General features: G+C 28.0%; 1 protein-coding gene across 4 annotated transcripts; it reads left to right on the top strand.

Moving 5' to 3' along the window:
- Positions 1-111: 111 nt before the first annotated feature.
- Positions 112-19,569, top strand: LOC134835913 (afadin). Of its 4 annotated transcripts, XM_063850928.1 has the most exons (18): positions 112-496; positions 975-1,121; positions 1,200-1,928; positions 1,990-2,071; positions 5,982-6,172; positions 6,236-6,400; positions 7,709-7,830; positions 8,161-8,228; positions 8,295-8,520; positions 8,646-8,816; positions 8,876-9,866; positions 10,311-10,430; positions 11,486-11,613; positions 11,970-12,088; positions 13,787-14,069; positions 14,174-16,004; positions 16,077-16,192; positions 18,538-19,566. In XM_063850928.1, exons 2-18 carry the CDS (start codon positions 1,014-1,016, stop codon positions 18,722-18,724), a joined length of 5,637 nt encoding a protein of 1,878 aa, XP_063706998.1. In that variant the 5' UTR covers positions 112-496; positions 975-1,013; the 3' UTR covers positions 18,725-19,566. The 4 variants fall into 4 exon arrangements, with proteins under 4 accessions (XP_063706998.1, XP_063706996.1, XP_063706999.1 ...); XM_063850926.1 differs by having other exon boundaries at positions 8,161-8,520; XM_063850929.1 differs by lacking the exons at positions 8,161-8,228; positions 8,295-8,520 and having other exon boundaries at positions 18,538-19,565.
- The last annotated feature ends 821 nt before the right edge of the window (positions 19,570-20,390 follow it).

Below are 20,390 nucleotides of genomic sequence, written 5' to 3' on the forward strand. Positions count from 1 at the left end.
AGCGAGACAGCAAAATTAAGGTTTACGGTACGATTTTCATGCGTTGTACGCTTAAGAAACAACGGCGCAAACCGTTCACTTCGTTTGGAATTGCACACTAGGTGAAATTCCATTTTATTAGTAAGAAAGTGTTCTTCGAATAATTATTAAATTAATGTGAAAAGATTACAAAATAAAAACTCAGATTGCCTTAAATCGATTTATCTGTGTCTGGACTTTTCTTTTTTGTTTAAAATTATTAGAAATTTAACCGGAAATATACAAAAATCAAATTTAGTCAACAAGTGGAACGTAGAATTGTTAGAAAGAGAAGGAAAAAAACTTGTTTGAAATCCCTATAAACATTTGACTTACATAGTGTACTTTTATGTGTCGCCTTACCTTTCAAAATTTATATGCATAAAATAAATAAATAACGAAAAAATAAAAGATATAACCATAACAGTATATTTTACACAAAACAATTAATAACAGTACGAAGAAACCCTGAAAAAAAGTAAGTCCAACATCAAATAATTATTTTTTTTTTAGTAAATACCTAGATATATATTTAAATTGTTTTTATACATTTTCAAATCTTTATTTTATTTTCAAGATTACTTGGTTGATTTTTTTATTTATTGTATTTAAGCATGAAACTAAAAAATATAGTACGATGCCCCATTTTATATGTCGAAAATCCAATGGGGCAAAATAAATAAAAAAATTAAAAATGTCATGAAAAATGACGGTTTTTTGGTCTATTTTAAAAAATTTTAAATTTTCAGAAATTTTTGTTTTGAAAATCGTATTTTACAATTTTACATGAATTTTTATAAAATTACTAAGCTTATTTTAAAATTGTTTTGACAATAATTTTTTTTATGAAATTATTTATTTATTATTTTTAATTTATTAATTGATGTAATCTGAAATCAAGTTTTAATTTGCTAAACTGCTGAATTGAAAAACGCTCAAAATGTTTTCTCTTTTAGAGTCTTGATTATGGTCTGATCGATTAAATTGATTTAAATATGTCGATAAATGATAAAAGAATGTTAGATCGGGAAGCTTTACGTTCTGTTATCCAACAGTGGAATGCTAATAGACTTGACTTATTTGAATTATCAGAGCCAAATGAGGTAAGTAACATTTTGAATCATACAAGATATTCTTTTTCATCAATTTATTAATTTTGTAATTTAATTTTAATAATATAGAATTTAGAGTTTCATGGGGTTATGAGGTTTTACTTTCAAGATACAGGACAAAAGGTGGCCACAAAATGCATTCGAGTGGCTTCGGACGCTACAGTAGGAGATGTAATCGAAACTTTAATTGAAAAATTTCGGCCTGACATGAGGATGCTTTCTGTTCCGAACTACGCATTATATGAAGTGCATGCAAATGGTGAAGAAAGAAAGTTGAGTGTAGATGAAAAACCATTACTTGTGCAATTAAATTGGCACATTGATGATCGTGAAGGAAGATTTCTTTTAAGAAATTTAGATTCCAAGCAATTGGCAGAAGGAACAATTGAAGCAACACAATTTAAACGTAAATTATCCAAACGAGAGAAAAAAGAACAGAAAAAGAAAGAAAAATTGTCCAAAATTCAGGGCGAAGTAACAGATGAAAATCACGTTGCTGAAAAACTGTATACAGAATTACCTGAAACATCATTTACCAGATCGATTTCTAATCCAGAAGCTGTAATGAGGCGTCGAAGACAGCAAAAACTGGAGAAAAAATTACAACAATTCAGATCAAAAGATGGGGGTCCAGATACTGGTGGAACGCTTAAGATATATGGCGAAAGTTTGTGTAGAGATGTACCATATAAAACTTTGTTATTATCTATACGAGATTGTGCTCAAGCTGTTGTCAGGGAAATGCTTGCAAAATATGGAATGGATAAAACAGATCCACTGAATTATTGTTTAGTACAAGTGCGTTTATTTTTATAGTTGTATAAATAATTTTAATTTCATTTATCCCATAACATAATAGGTGAACAGCGATGGAAGTGAATACATTTTGGATGATGACGAGTGTCCATTGTCCATTCTTATGAATCATCCAACGTCTAGAGGTATTTTTTAAAAAATGTTCTTACATATTTACATTTAAGTTCTCACACTACGTGTTGAAACTATTGAATTGAATTAGTTTTGTAAGTTATTGATATTTGTTAAAAAGTTTGTATGGGTTTGTAACATTTTTCAAAATTTTCAACAACAAAGTTTTTATTAAAATGATGGAAGCTGAAGAAATAAGAATTTGTAGAGATTTGACATGAGCTATTTTTGTGACATGTGCTGTTTTAAGGAATTTCACAGAGTTTTAAAAAAATCGAATATTTCGAAATGATTTTTTGGACTTTTTAGTCAATAACTTAAAAATTAAAATATGCAGGCATCATAAGATTGCAAAGATTTTTCAGTTTATAATATTCTTTGCGTCTCTAGATGTATTATCATCATATTAATTCAAACAGAAATTTACGATTTTGTCAAAAATGTGGGTTTTAAACACTAGTTTTTAGGCAAGCAGTCCCTTTAAATATATCAAATATCGGGGTCTATATCTGTATCATTAGTTTCGCGTTTCATCTTTGAAATAAAAACCATGGGGGATGGGGGATATTGAAATTTTATATAGATTTTCGTTTTTAGTACTATTTAATGTGGAAAAGTAATAAAATTGTTCAATTTTGAGTTATTTTTTATGATATTGTTATAAAATTAGCGTTTGAACTTAATTTTTTCTTTCCAAAAATTATTTTGAAAAATTTTTCTAAAAAAATAATTTTCAAATTTTTGATCGTTATTTTTTGTAAAAAATTAATTCTTGATTTCTTAATCGAAATGTTCATTAATAACCTCTTAAGGCCGCTCCAAAAAGTTCATCAAAACTGACCGTTTTTCAGTGTATTTTCATAATTTTTCAAGAAAATTTTTCAATTTTTATTAATATGTATTTGTATTGAAAATCGTTGAAATCGTATGAAAAATTTTCCTTTAAAAATAAATTTCATAAAAATTACTGTTTTTTTTTCCGTTTTCAGTTTTGACCGTTATTTTTTATGATATTCAATTTTCTTTCAATTTGATTTAAATGTTTTTAAATCAGTTTTCAATACCCAAATATCGAATTTAAAAATTAAAAGAACAAATCAATATTTTTGATCAATACGATAATTTTTTTTTAAATTTGGTATTTTGTATGAAAAAAAGTATTTCAAAATATTTTTTTTGCCCCCCCCCCCATTTTCATTTTAAAAATTTTGGACAAAACTATTGAGTTTTATTTGGAGCGACCTAAATAGTGTAAAATATCAAACTTGTTGAAAAACAGCTAAAATATCGCTAAAAAAGCTTTGCTAGCTTGATTTCTTTTAGTCATTTATTATGAAAAAGTATTTCAAAATCTATATAAAATTTCTATATCCACCATGGTGATTTTTGATAAAAATGATGGGGGAAGAAACGCGAAACAGAAAACGGTCTTGGAACACCCTTAATGTACTATTAGAGTACTAATTATTATTATTATTGTGGTGGCGGGCTTTGGGCACGGAAAATAGAATTATTATTAATTCTTACACACTCTAAAATAATATCAAAGTTGGAGCACACTCCGCTGTCGTTGCCGCCCAACATCAGCTGATCATTGTGTACTTCGGGATGATCCCACTCCACAAATCGACAGGGATCAATCCCAGAACACAATGACACCTCCACAATTATATATTTATTTTCTTCTCTTTAAATAACTTACACTGCTACCTAGCTCCCCTAGGAAAAAGTGGATTAAAAAAAACAGTAAAAAATTCTCGGATAACGCACATGAGAGGGGTCGTCAAGCCTTGAGGGCAAGTCAAGCAATTTTGTTTGAGAAAAAAAAATAGAAATGTCTCGTGGGAATAATTCTTGAAAATGTTAAAACGGTAAATTTTTCAAAATATTATAAAACAGATTACTATGATACATAGAATTTAATTAGAAATTCTAAAATCTACCCTACAAAATGTTCTTTTTTGAAATTTTCATGTTATAAATAAATAAATAAAATAACAATTGATTTAAACAAGAGAATGCGCGGTAGTTGCGTATAGTTCAGTTTTGATCGTAACGCGCCTGTGGAATAATCAGCTGAAAAAGGGATAAATAGAACATAAATACATGCTTATGTAAAGCGTTGTATGAAAAATAATACGTATACCTTAATGTAGGTGCCTACTATTGAATATAAACGTTTCTTGGCTCGTATGTAGCCATATTCCCATGTTCATTTTAGTCTCTATAGTAGTTTTTAAATAGAATCATCATTCATATATTTTGAACAAAAAATAAAATTTAATAATGATTATTACTTTAATGTAAAAATTGATAAGTGAATGCATGCATACAATTAATACAAAATAATAATAGAATTGAAAAAATAATATATAAATGGATGATTGAACAATGTAATTTTTATTAAATGACGTATGAAATAGTATATTGATAGTTTTGAAAAAAAAATCTAAGCTGAATACTCTATTTTTACTATTTGTCAATAATGGTCAACCTTTTTAATAAAGATAAATTCATGATGATATATTTTGTTGACATTAAAAGCAATGAAAGTGTTACGCCTTAAAATATTATAAATACCGATAATTTATCGATGAATACTCGAAAAATAAATCGTCAAAAGTGATTCAAGTGCAATGAGTATTATTTTTAAAACAAATTATCTAAGATATATTTAACAAAGTATTTAAAACATGTTGGATTGGGGTATTCGACGTGAGTTTTTTCAACTAATATTTTTTTAAACTAGGACAATACAATGGTAGAAAATGTTTTGAACTTCCTCATTTCTATTTTTACGAGAAACTTTTAGGATGGATATAAAATATCTAAAAAGCAAAAGTTACTTTACATTTTTTACCAAATTTTAACAAGAAATGTTAAATACATAGGTATTATCTCTTTCCGTTGCGAGAACATTTTTGAGCAAAATTATGTAAAAATGATTCGTGAAATTGTTTTTTTAGCACTCCAAGGTGCCTCTTTAATAGCCATAATTGGAGTGACGTGATAAGCATTGAATGAACTAAAATATGAAAAGAATTGCCTCAGTAAATATTTTAAAGGGATCTAAAGTGATTAAATGTTTTTCGTAAACTTTGAGGTTATGCATATATTTTTCTGCCAACAGTTTTCGAGCAATGTTTCTACGGATCACTTTTAATTAAGACTCTTAACAATACAATATGAAGAAACTCTGAAAAAAAATCAAAAATACTAAGACTTTTATCACTTTGAAAAATTTCTTCTGGTGTGGACAAAACACGGAAAGGGGAAAAAAATTCTTACTTTTACTTTTTATCGAAAATGTTAAATTTTTAAATCATAAAATAAAATGATATGGAATGATATGATATTTGATAAATTTCGGTTTGTATGAATTCTAAAGCATTTTCGGAATTATTGAATGATTATCTCTTTTGCTTTTAGTATTGTGTATGTAAGTTTGAAGCTTGAATACATGAGACAATTTTTTTTTGAACATTCAGGAGATTGAAAAGTTTGATATATACAAAACCTTGATAAATATATAGCTGTTTTATTTTTTTTAGTCTCTCAATAGAGTAATACAATAACAATACAATTAAGCATTTGACCAAAATATTTTTTTGATAAACACAATATTCTACGGTTATTAAACAACTATTTCAAATATATTGATATATTTATAATTTATTTGATGATTTCCATGCATGAATGCATTAATGTATATAGTGTATCGAAAGATACATAAGCAAGCCATATACATATATGTATATATATATATATATATATATATATATATTTAAATTCTTGAATTTACTCAAACTGAAAAATAACGAATTTCGTATTTTTAATTTTAAAGATTTTAAAATATAAGAATAATCATATATGCATTTTTTTATAAAAATGTTCTGACTCTCTTTATAAATTTAATATTTCAAGGTTCAATAATGTTTCATGTTCGAAGAAGACCATCAGATAATAATCAAACACGACGTAGAAAAAAGAAACCTTTAGGAGTTGCAAATGGGAACAATAACTTGTCTACTGAAAGAGAAGGACCTGCAATCATCGAAGTGACACATAGTGGTGACGGTGGAAAACGAGTTAAACTAACAACAGATCCACTTGAGGTAAAACTTACTATATTATTATTGATATATTATAAATTAACGTACATATTTATATGATATTAGATTGGTTCTGCTAACACTAATGCATTGCAAGTTTTTGGGCCTTCAATTCAACCAAGACATTGTTTGATATCTTTGCATGAGGGTGTTTGTACTGTAACTCCTCTTCATGCAGATGCAATAACATTTGTTAATGGACATCATATTACACAACCCACAATTTTACATGTAAGTATATATTTTGAATATTACAATAAGACCTATACAAGTGCTCTAAAGAAATACTTGATTTGATCTTTGAATTTGTCTGTTAACTTAAAAAAAATGTTGGAAAATGCTTCATTCGATTTGATACGGTTATAATGATAGTACAAAATAACTTCTCGAATGGTCTTCGAAATCAAGTGCGAAAAGGATAAATCACAAAAATGCAGTTTTTGACAAAATTAAGTTGAGAATGAGACAATATGCATAAAGACGAGTATTTTTAAATACATTGAGAGATTTAAAAAAAAAATGATAAATGTGTATTTTATTGCGATATTCCAGACGCACAGTTGCAAAAACTTACAAAAAACGTAAAAATCGCACATATGCATACAAATTTCTGACATTCTCCAAATTATTTTTTGTTTATATTTTTGTGTTTTTGTGGAGCCTCATTATTGTATAAAAATCAATTGAACCAAAAAACATTTGGAGAAATCTGAAAATTGGAAGACTTTAAAAGTCTTGTTTTTATATAAAACTGTGCGATCAATCTTTTTTAAACAGAAAGCTTCCTTAAAGATTAGATAAGTTGTTTTTCTGCACAAAAATTGTTTTAATTGACCTTTCTGTGCGATTTACTTTTGTGAGCGAAAAAAAATTATGTAACGTAAAAGTACTCGATCGTCACTTATCTAATAAATTGATCTCGCACATTGTTAATTCACGCTTTTATTGATGACATCTGAACCTTTGTGGAACGATTTTTATTTGTTTCCGTAAATTATTTGTAAAATTCGTCCAAAAAATATAATTTTATTATGAAATTGGTTCTTCTAAATTGAGGTATGTGATAAAAAATTGTTAGTTTTAAGAACTTTTTTTGTAATAATCTAATTTTCTTATAGAATAAATTTCTTCCGATTTCAGATTGAAGAAATAATTTAAAAGTTACCTTTTATAGCTCAAAACGATAAAAAAATAACAAAAAATTAAAATCGTTTTTTCTCAGATAATTAAAAAATTCAGTTGTGCGATTTATCCTTTTCACCCTTATCCTATGTACATATTTGCAACATATTAGTTCTTCAGAGGTTTTTTTTATTTTTACCGTATTGATGCCGCTCCATATCACAATAGGCAAATTTATTTTCAATTATTGCTTTTCTTCTTCTTTTAAAGCGTTTCGGTGGATTATATGTATTAGTTTTATTCTAATTTAAGTATATTATAAGAATATTGAATGCATAAGAATACAGCGAAGCTCGTTGTTTTACGAATGCTTTTTCTTCTCGTTTAGTTATATATATATGTCTCTTTTTTGTTTAGAACGGCTCCGTAGTAATGTTTGGTCGTGGAGCATCGTACCGTTTTGTAGATATACCTTCAGACGGACGTTATAATTTAGCTTTATCACAATCACAGTTAGATTCTGCATATATATATGAAAGGTAAATAAATATTTAATTATTATTGTATTTTTATGGTGTATAAAACTATTATTACTATTTTTTTACATATCTTAGCATCAAAATTAAAATTAAATAATTTTTTTAAAAGTATCTATATCTAAAAAAAGCTTTTAAAGTTTTTTAAAAAATAAACATAACTAATAACTATGCTGTAGTATTTGATTGTTGGATGTTTTAATATGATCCATTCCCAATGACCATTATGATAAGTGTTTTTTTATGTCGTTCTTATTATTTTTATTTTTTCACATATTTTTCACACATCCAACCAAAACACAAAATTCTCCTTTCTACGTCCTAAATCAAAAGTCGATCACCCACTACTCCAACTTGGCAAGATGAAACAACAAATGAAAACAAGTCAGGATATCATCACAGTAAGCTATCCACACCCCAATCATTTTTTTTATCTCGATATGATAACTCAGATGCTGGAAGCTTAGCTTTAGATATTCATTCCTCAACTATAAAAAACTCTAGTACTTGTCAATCAACTGATATTGCGTGTTCTATGAGCAACATGAATTCTAATGCGAACAATGATGAAACTAACGACATGATGGTAGATATTAGCACTGACAATAAAATTGAAAATGAAGGACACGATATAGAAAATGATACGAAGTCAATGATAAGTATAAAATCAACAGGATCTCAACAAGACATCAGGTAAATTTTAAATGTAGTCTGTGCATGTTTTTTTTTGTTTTTTATTTGTTATAAAAACAAAATTAATTTAAGGTTCAGAATACAATAATATTATACCGTTGTTTGATTAATGGTTTCCTTTGTAGAAATCAAAAAGTTGCTGATCAGCCACAGGGCCAAGAACAAATACTTCCTGCCGTTTTAGAGTTTCCAGAATTGCATCAGGAGTCTTTTTTGCGTCGAGTCATCACAGAGCTTGATGTCAATGCACCAAACTTTAAACTAGCTCCAGTTTATTCTCTTTATCTATGTGCTAGGTAAATTAGCTTTCTATTTTGAATTTAGACACTGTATTAATCAGAGGCGTATTTTACAGATACCGTGCATCTACACATTATCGTCCTGAACTGCAACCAACTGAACGGGCTCAAAAATTAACAATTTTTTTACATCAAGTTGCCAATGCAATATACCATTTAGTATTTGAACAACGTAATGACCCTAAAATACTTTCATTCTGGATTGCAAATGCTTCAGAATTTTTGCACTTTTTGAAGTCTGACCGACATATCTCTGCGTTTAGTGTACAAGCTCAAGAAGTATTAGCTGAAAGTGTTCAAATTGCATTTAGAAATTTAGTATCTATATTTTGCATTGAACTTTCGCAAACTCTTAGCCAATTTTTGTCTGAGAATATAGACCATGATTCAGCTGCTGGATTAGTTCTTTCTGTTCTTGGATCAGCGATGGCATTGCTAAGGCGGTGCCGTGTTAATGCTGCACTCACCATTCAATTGTTTTCACAACTATTTCACTACATTAATGTGTTTTGTTTTAATAAGTTTGTAACAACGTCTCACATGTGCACTAGTTCTTGGGGAAAGTCTCTTACTGAACGGCTAAATATTCTCGAGATTTGGGCTGAAAAACAAGGGTTAGAATTAGCTGCTGATTGTCATTTGGCAAAGATTAACCAGTGTGCTCAATTTCTACAAGCACCAAAAACATCAGAGTCTGAGGTCAAACAGTTAGCTTGTACTTGTTTCCGTTTAAATTCTTTACAAATGGCTGCTCTTTTGTCACAAGATACAATTCCACGAAGTCTTATTGATACTGCAATATTAATGGCAGAATCAGTTGCTGATGAGTTGACCAGGGCTGATGGGCGTGAAGTAAGATTGGAAGAATCTTCCGAGCTTCCTTTGACCTTATTGCTACCCGATGATGGTTTCAGTTGCGAAGTTGTGCGAGGTATTCCAGCTGGATTAGTTGATTTCTTAGCACCTCTTCAAAATGCTGGGATGTGTAGACTTGCAGCTCAACCAACTAGCATTGGCTTATGGACAGTATACATGCATCAATTTAATGTAATTAAAATATTTTGCATTTAGGTCGCTCCAAATGAAACTCAATAGTTTTGTCCGATGCCCTATCTTAATAGTCAAAAATCCAATAGGGCAAAATAAAAAAAAGTTAAAAATTTTATCAAAAAAAAAAGGATATTTAAACTTAAAATTCTTCTCAAAAAAATTTTTTCATAAAATTATTGAGTTTATTTTTCAAATTTTTTTGAGTTATTTTTTATGAATTTTTTTTCATTAATTTCTTATATGAAGTATCTTGAAAAATATTTCAAAATAGTAAATCTCAAAAATTGTTCAATTTTTGTTATTTTGTATGAAAATAGTATTTCAAAATTTTTTTTTTATTTTAACCCATTTTTATTTCTAAAATTTTGGACAAAACTATTGAGTTTCAGTTGGATCGGCCTTACTGTAGATTTTCTTTTTACAATTATCATATTTTTGAAGGACCGTTCACAAAGTGTAATGTCCAGTAAATTACCACAACCAGAGATTCAAGTAATCAAGTTACATAAAAACTCTAATGGAATGGGACTTTCTATAGTAGCTGCCAAAGGAGCCGGACAGGTATTTCATTATAAATATTGATTTATTTATTAAAAATTTTATACCTATATATTTTTGAGCAATTTTGAACAAAATAATTATAAAAATATGAAATAAACCTCCTAGTGTTAAACTTATTATATTTTCCGAAATCTGTATAAATGTTCAATTTTGTAAACAATTATGTTTTGTAACTATGTAAATTGTATCTCCACCTCAGCTTATTCGACTTTGGACTTATTGTGGATTGTCAAGAAGAAATCTTTAAAGTTTATACGCTTCTCTTATGAAGGGTATGTCTCTTAGAAATTTGAATATATTTTTTGATTTATATTTCTTGGTCGGATTGATTTGGCCATGTAAATGGCTCGTATTTTTTTCTAAACCAGGGCAATAGCATAGAATATGTGCTAACGATTCTTCATTGTTAAAGCAGATTCTACATGTATCATCAGATACAACATTGTTTATTCTTTTATGGTGTTTCAATACTTTGACATGGCCTCTTAAGAATGCGGTTATTACTTTAACCCGTGATATACTCATTGAGAGTAGTTCGTGTGTTTTGCTTAGAGGTCTTTTAGGTATAAATAGTTGTATAGATAATTTTCTGCTTTCTTGTTCCAGTATATTGTTGATTTATCGTTTATTATCGATAAATATTTCTTTATTTTTATACCCTTTATCTTTAAAAACCTTATTAAAGCCTGAAATAATAGCCTGATATTAATTTTTATACAGCTCTTAAATTTTGAAAAAAGTGCTTGCTTTTTTTTTCTTTTTAACGAAATTTAACATGAAAAATTCATTCTTTGTACTTGCTGTAAAAAAATATAATCAAATTTCTGATCAAAAAATTAATTAATAATATTCTTATTTAAAATTCTTAATTAAAAATGAAAAGGGAGGAAATACGACAAAAGATATCAAAAAAAAAGTATCCAAAATGATGACTTTTAAAAAATTTGACCTTTCGAAAACAGGTTCAGTGTTTTCATTGATTATTGCAAAATGATGTGAATTAAACATGAGAATAATAAATTAATTTATAAATAACAATTTGTTTCTATACGCAGGAAAAGCTTGGAATTTACATAAAATCAGTAGTACCAGGAGGAGCTGCTGATATAGATAACCGTTTGCAGGCGGGGGATCAATTGTTACGCGTCGATGGACAAAGTTTAGTTGGAATCACTCAAGAAAGGTTTTGTTTTTTTCAAAAATATATTAAAATTGTTTTGGAAAGAAAAATATCAAATATTTTTGAGTTAAAATATAATATATGTACATGTTTAAAAAAAGCTTTACATTAAAAAGCTTAAAATTAAAAAAAAAGAATGTTTTTCTTCTCAAAATAATTTTTTTCTAATATCGAAGTTTTCGTCATTAGGTTTCCTTAAAATGTTTTACATCAAAATTTCAACAAAAAAATTACATTATTTATTGTCTAATTAAATAAATATTTCAAAACCAACAAAAGGCAAAACCATTTGAATGAGCAAAACTTCGAAAATTATTTAGAACGACCTGAATAAAAAAAAATATCATGAACTTTCTTAGAGCTGCAGATTATCTTGTACGTACGGGAGCAGTTGTTACTCTGGAAGTAGCTAAACAAGGTGCCATATATCATGGATTAGCTACATTATTGCAGCAACCAAGCCCTATTACTCAACGTGGTAAGTATCTTAATATCTAAATACAAATATATATTTAAAAGTATTTGCTGTAAAATTTGATATCTTTTTACTGCTGCTTGAAAAGGAGTAGTTAAGCCTAAAATTGTTGATCCAACGATTCTAGCTGATTCTGACGATGACACACCTCGATTATCTAAATATTCAGCGTCGGATGAATGCATACTAAATCGTTATAATACCATTTTTGAGAATAAAAAATATGCGGGAACTTGTAATTTACACAGACGATTATCAACTCCAGATATGCGCTATCCTTATTATTATCAACCCCCACCCCCACCTATGCGACATCGTTATTCTTTATCTCTTTCTCAAGATGACATATTGTCAAATGATCAACTTCAACAAATACATTTTGATCCTCGTTATCGCGACTGCCGATCCATAAGTAATATCAGTTTGTCAACCACTTCTAGCAAGAATCGTAGTAGTAATAGTATTCAAAATATGCATTTTCAATTTGACAATCAGAACAGAATAATAGCTCAGTGCAAAAAATGGAATACTAATCCATCAATATACATAGAAGAGTTTGTTGATGAAATTCCAATAGAAAATAAGAATAATACTTTTTTGAGCGTAGATAATGTATTACAACCACTTAATGAAGATAGTATCAAATCAGTTGGTAGTATTACAGATATTCCATTCATTGACGATGATACACTTGCTTGCAATGAATGTACAATGCATGTAGATTGAGTTTCAGAATCTTGTTTTTCTATATAAAACACATGATCATCTCCAGTAATCAGTCCTATATGAAAGAAACGATGAAGACTTTTTCAAACCAGTTAATTTTGAGAAACATTCAAACACGAATTATTTCTAATAAAAATACAAAACAGCCTTTTGAAGGGACCAATATTATAGTAAATAATACCTTATCTGAATAAGCATACAATTTAAATTGAGCATGATACATATAATTAACAAACATATTTTAAGCAAAAAAGAGAAGTTATATACAATTCTTTTGCATATATAAATCAACGAAATGATTTTGTGCCTTTACTTATCGATTAAAAATAGAGTGGATGTGAGCAAGATTGTCCACAAAAATGTTTAATAAAATAGCAACAAAGCAGAAGGAGAACGAAAACAACCTAAATAAACGTATTACAAATATTTCACAAAAAATTGTAACGAAAGAAAAGGTGAACCTAATACCTAATGTAATATTGTACTTTTAATTATACATTTATATTTATATTTTACGTTTTTTTTTTACATTTTACTACTAATTTTCATAGAAGAGCTTCATTTTTTAAAGGCTGATTTTTATGTTTATCTTTCTTTTCATTAAATAATCCAGCTTGAATAATTAAAACTTAGAAAGATTTTGCAAAATTTACACTGTTAGGACTTTTTAAAATATTCTTGTCTACCTGTCCATAATTTCAATTAGATTGAAGTTGAAATTGAAGAAAATATGACCTAAGAAAAATTATTTTAATGTAAATGAAAAATTGAAGTAATAGTACTTTAAGGTCTATAATAAAAAGTTAATTATGATAGAACAGGTGATATACATAAAAAGTATATGTGATATATCGTACATTTCTATCAACACATTACCTACAAAAAAAATATAGCATTGCTTTATTTACATTTTTTATTTTAATTGTTAAAATTGTTTTATTTCTAGTTAAATTTAATTTAATTTTTAACTTTTAGGTGGTCGAAAGTTGAATGATCGTATTGATTTTTCTGTAAATAATGGTGGTAAACCACCGCTACCCAATAGCAAATCCGTTCCGTCTCTTCATCATGGTCATGTCAGTAATTCAACAGCATCAATTAAATCTCGTAGCATTAATAATTTGATGGGTAGCATTAGTAATACCAATCCTATTGATTCTAGTGTTAAAAATAATAACTTTGATCAAGGATTTTATCAAAATTTAAGTGTTTATCGTTCAGCACAACAAAATCAGAACCACCCTCAATTAGGTGATAGGTAAATATAATAATTCTTCGTTTTTGTTTAAATTTGAAACTCAAAATCCATTGGTGGGCAAACATATTTAAATAATTACTGAAATTTATCTTTAAAAATTTCAGATTACCTAATTCTACTCAGTTTTCGTCAAATTCGACAACGAATGTCCAACAACAACTTACAAACCGTCCATTATCTGCCTATTATAATACTAATATTAGTTCAACACAACACAACAATATTCCTTACAATATGTCTTATCAAGGAAGTATTAGTAGTGTATCACAGCCAAGTTTGAATCAAGTTGCAGCACAACAAAATTTACAACCTCAAATAACACGTCCTAATATTAAACCTACTAGTAATATTGATATTAAAAATACACCCGGAAGACCGACACAAAATGCAATGATGGCCCCAAGTATGCCAAATATAACACATACAAGTGGATATGCCACAAATATACATTCAACAAACAGTCAAAGTATGCAAAATGTCAACACAATAAATTCACCCAATGCTACTGTTCAAGCTCCTATAAATTTCCAAAATGGTAAATATATTCCTGGATATGCAGGACCACCAGAACTTTCATCTCGAATCAGTAGTGGAGGTCGTAATGGTCAACCACAAAAACATAATCACTCTAACTCAATGGAGCATATATCCAGCTATTCAATAGCATGTAACACTTCCATTCATCAATCTCCACAGAAAATTCCGATTTCATCACAACAGCAACTTACCAATGCAATAAAAAATCACATGTCAATGAACAATAAAAATCAGAAACATATGACAGAAAAAGTTGATACACCACCATTGCCACCCACTTCAACACATCCACTATATAAAGCTTCAGCTCAACAAAACTTTAACTACGTGGCTAGCAATAATGAACCTCCGAAAGTTACTCTTTATTCTAATCAAATGTTACATCAAGCGACCAATAATAAACAAATAATTCCATCGTCTGGGAGTCCGTGGGAAAGAGAAGAACGGGAAAAAGAACAAGAACTTCGTCGAGAACAGATCCGATTTTGGCGTGAGCAGCAAATCACTGAGCTATCTAATATTTGCACTCGCAATCATCAGCAAGAGGAGCAATTAAAAACCCTTCTCCTAGAAAGAGAGTTCGAAAAACGTGCTATTGAAGAAGAGGTTGCAGAGGAAAGTGATGAGAAATATACAAAAGAAAATGTTCAAGAGCTGCTAAGGTTAAATAATGAAACACGTAAGACTGTTGAGCTTCGAGCACCCAGTATGAAAGCTATAATTTCAAATGACAATAGTAATGAGATAATGACAACTGCGTCTAGAGCAGTGCAAATGAGTGAGATTAATTCTTCAAATATACCAACTTTAATGAACACAAATGTTCAACCGAAAAGCATATTGAAACACAATGTTGTTGGTGGAAACTGTACATCACCTGTGAAAACTCAATCTAAAACAACTTCTTTTACTGACAAACCTTTAAATCTAACAGAAATCACAATAAATAACACAAACGCAAATCAAATGATGTCACAGTTTGGAAAACTAGGCTTAAATGATGACTTAGATGATCTTCACACAGGAAATTCAGGAACAATTCAAGGTTACGAAAGCAATATTGAAGTGATTGCACCTCCTCCCCCAGAGCGAAATAGCTCATACGTTATTATGGCACACCAACAAAAGCTCCGTTCTGAACAGCAAAATTTAATTAACAATAACACAGGAAATCATACTCAACCAACTAACAGTGTTATTAAAAATAATCAAAACAACAATATCGTTATTGCACCTCAAACTGAGTTAACAAATTATACTAATAAAATTGATAATAAGCGAGTATCCTTTCATGATGAGGATAATGGTAATGTGGCAGAAGCATCATCTACAATGTCTGATCCAAATGAAAGTGCTATTGGACAAGCAGAATTCGCTTTTGTTCGAGAGGATCCAAATGTAAGCATAAATTTCATCATCCTAAGTTATTGTAATGTGTTTTTTTTAATGTAAAAATATTTATTCTTTTAGAAATTTTTAGAAGAAACATCCGCGTTGCTACAATCCTCAACATCAATAGATACTGAACAATGGAATTTACATATTCAATCTACGCCAGGTGTAATTGGAGCACAAGAAGTTTATAGGTAGATTTTATAAATACATCAATTAAAAAATAAAATAAAAAAGTAGTCGTTTAAGAACGACATGCAGTACCGCATTTCGATGTAAAATACGCTTTTAAGTAATCTTCACTCCTCATTTCAATTTTCAAACTCTTTATCATCTGTGAAAATTTCCAATAGAAATGTATATATTTCACAACTTTTGCCTACAGATCTCAAGAAACTAAGAATTACAAACAAAAATTTTGAGGCCCACCGGATCACACACACGACATTTTAAGTTTAATTTTTCTTCGAAATGCGGTAAAATATATTTATGGAGAATTCCATTCTAAAAAATACCGGAATCCTGGATTTTATCTTGATGTCCATCCAAAAATAACAAACTTTTGCTTTGACGACATTTATTTTCGCTTTATTTTTAAAATTTTTATCAATGGTTAATTTTTTTAAAAAAACACAAAAATATCACATTTTTGGCCTTTATGACCAAACAGTTTGCTTCCAAGCATGGTAAAATTTGATGTTCTCGAGACGACGAACAATCTTGGTATACAAAAATTTCGAAATAATTTTAATTAATAATTTTTTTAATAATTTTTTAAAACTATCGTAAAATTTTGAAAAATAATTAGAAAAAAATTTCATCAAAGCAACAGTTTCTTCTTTTTTGATGGACATCACGATAAACTATTCAGTTTTTTATATCTATTACTGTTTTATGGAAAAATCGGGAAAAATCAAAACCGTGATTTTGGTATTTTTTAGAATATTGGTAGGGTATTTGATGGCTTCCACCACGGTCTCAAAAGCGTCCTATTGTGGATAATTTGCCCTTATGCACCTTAAAATTTTTTTGAATATTAAGGCCGCTTCAAACGAAACTCAATAGTTTTGTCCGATGCCCCATTTTAAATTCGAAAATCCAATGGGGCAAAATAAAAATAAAAAAGTTAAAAATTTCATCAAAAATTACCGATTTTTGGTGTATTTCCATAATTTTTCATAAAACTTTCAAGAAATTTTTAAATTTTTGTCTTAAAAATCGTATTTCAACATAAAGTTTTCTTTTAAAAATAATTTTTATAAAAATTATTGAATATTTGTTTTCAAAAAAATTTTGACAGTTATTTTTTAAAATTCATTTTTTTCAATTTTAATTAAAAAAAAAAAATTTAAATCAATTTTTACTACACAAATATCAATGTAAAAAAGTCAAAACAACAAAAATATTCATTAAAAATCAAAGATGAATTAAAAAAAAAATTGGCATTTTTTATGAAAAAAAGTAGTTCAAAATTTTTTATTTTTTTGCCCCCTCCTATTTTTATTTCAAAAATTTTTGACAAAACTATTGAGTTTCATTTGAAGCGGTTTAGTATTTTTTACTTAGTTTACATAAGGGTGTTCCAAAAACATCTTGTTTCCTTCCTCATGATTTTTATCAAAAATGACCATGGAGAATTTAGATTTTGAAATATTTTATATTCAGTAACTGATTTTTTAAGTTTTTTTAAAGCCTTTACAGCAATAATTTAGTTATTTTTAAACAATTTTGAAGGTTTTTTGTAATCATTTTGATTAAAAAAACAAGAAATACCGTAATGTAGAGAATGCTATAAGAAATCAAAAATATGTTCTCTTAACGAAAATGGAAGTCAAAACTCGTTCTCTTAACATTTTTTGGTTACAAATTTTAATTTTTGAAAATTTTTGACTGAAAATAATGAAATTTTAACTAGTTTTGTATTTTTATATATTTATTATCATTTCAATGTAAAAAGCATTTAAAATACAACTAAAAATTGTTGAAAAAAGTAAAAAATTTAAGAGAAATTGTCTTCTCTTAACTTCAAAATTAGCCTTCTCTTAATTTGTCTACATTTTTCTGTTTCGTTTGAATTTTAACGGTTTATTTCTCTTACGGTAGCGGTATTTTACGGTACATTACGGTATTTTTTTTGCAAAAATAACGACGATAATTATTTTTTATTTTAATAATATTTTTTGGAAAAGAAAAAATAAGTCAAACATAGGCGGATCCAGGGGGCAACGGGACATTCGCCCCTCTTAATAGCCCATAATAAAATTTGAGAAAAAATTATGACAAACTTTAATTTTCTATGAAGCGGCCCCGCAAAATTTCTCCTGGATTCGCCTTTGAAGTCAAAATAACAATATCATAGAAAATTCAAAATTGAACAATTTCATAATTTATCTATACGAAATAGTAGGACTAAAAACGAAGCTCTTTATAAAATTTCTCCCCCAACCATCCCCCATGGTTTTTACTTAAAATTGTAATGCGAAACAGAAAACGTTTTTGGAACATCTTGACATAATAATTATATAAATATTGATTTTAGGGACCCACGAACAAAACGTTTAGCAGAAGAACTTAATAAAAAACAATCAGCTGACTCTGTTGTGCCAGAAAAATTATCATTCAAAGAAAAAATGAAGATGTTTGCCTTGGAAACGGGAGAAGCGCAGACTCCAAAAGATAAGTTGAAAATTTCTAGAGCGCAACGTGATATTGACGCTGTACACTAGATTTATTTAGCATCAAAAATATTAAATACAATCAGCGTCTTTGTTTTGGTTTAATCATTTTTCATCAATATTCTGCATAAATGTATTAACGATTGATAACAATATTTTAATAATTTGATATTCTACAGATAAAATTATGCAATTAATGCTATTTTTTAACATTTTTTTCCTGTTTATTGATTTAATAGTTTTAAGCTCTATTATCTTTCAGTAAGTGTCAAAATTCAGTGTTATGGAAAACATGTATTCTAAAATTTAATTAAAAATGTATTTAGAAAAACCTAAATGTTGATTAAATCAATGGACCAAATATAAATATAACTACAAAAAGTATGAAAACTAAAAACTTATGAGAAACAATGAGAATTAAAAACTTAAAAAATACAACGCGGATTTTTGCACATTTAAAAAATCTTATAGGTAGGAGGAATAAAAACTTTTCCCAGAAGTAGAAAGAAGTTAAATTTAAATATACAATGTGTACATTGTACATGCAGATCATGATATAACTGTTGCAAAACCTTCTGGATGGCATTAATTTTAATGGATTACGAGTTTTAATTTTATTTATAAAAAAGATAAATATTTAGAGAAAGAATTGAAAAACACCTACATATAATTATGTATGTAGTACCTATTTGTAATAACTGCTAAATTAGTATGATATAATAGTCGGAAAAGTTTTGCATTTCATACCACCTAAACATTAGGAAACATATATGTATTACATTTGAAGTGCTTATCTGATAAATCGCACATACCTACATCTTTTTGGCAAACTGAGAATAATCAATTTTAAGTTACAATCAAAAATAAAAGTGAACTACAATATCAATTTTGCTATGTTTGATTTTTGTCTTCCTACACGCAAAAAAAAAATTATCAGTTTATTAGTTGATTTCTAGTATTTCATACAAAATTCATTTCAAAAATCATTAAAATAAACTTTAATATCCATTAGTTTAAAAATTAATGAATTATTTCAACTCGACTATTTCGGTTACCAATAAACTAATAATATTTATCAATTTCATAACTAAATTTATTTTTTTTCATCCATATTTTACAATGTTCATACTTTTTCGATTCTAATATTCAAAATTAATTGAGATGATTGTGAAAAATTAAAAATAATTTTTATGAATGTTTTATTTAATTTTAAAAATCCCGGGCGAAAAGGATAAATCGCACAACTAACATTTTTAACAAACTGAGAAAAATCGATTTAAAGTTTTTTACGGTTTTTGAGCTGTAAAATTTTTTTTAAAAACTATTTCTTCATTTTTAAACTTACAAAAGTAAATAATTGGCCACTAAAAACAATTTTTGTACAGACAAATTTTTTATCTACTCTCAAAGGGGTAGTTTTGGGAAATTTTTTATTGAGAAAAAGGATAAATCGCACAATTGCACAAAATTTCATATAAAAATGAGATTTTTCAACTCTTCAATTTCAATATTTTTCCAAATTTTTTGCTTCAAGTTGACTTTTTATGTAATAACAGAGCATAAACAACACAAAAACATGAACAAAAAACGATTTGGAGAAATTTTTATATTTGACTTATTACCATTTGTGCGATTTATCCTTTTCGTCTATTCTTTCTATTGAAAAAAAACTGGTATTTTTCAAAAATTTTGATAATCTCTCAATGTATCTTAAAAT

This window comes from Culicoides brevitarsis, chromosome 3 (genome assembly GCF_036172545.1).
Source record: "Culicoides brevitarsis isolate CSIRO-B50_1 chromosome 3, AGI_CSIRO_Cbre_v1, whole genome shotgun sequence".
In the NCBI taxonomy this organism is placed as follows: Eukaryota; Metazoa; Arthropoda; class Insecta; order Diptera; family Ceratopogonidae; genus Culicoides; species Culicoides brevitarsis.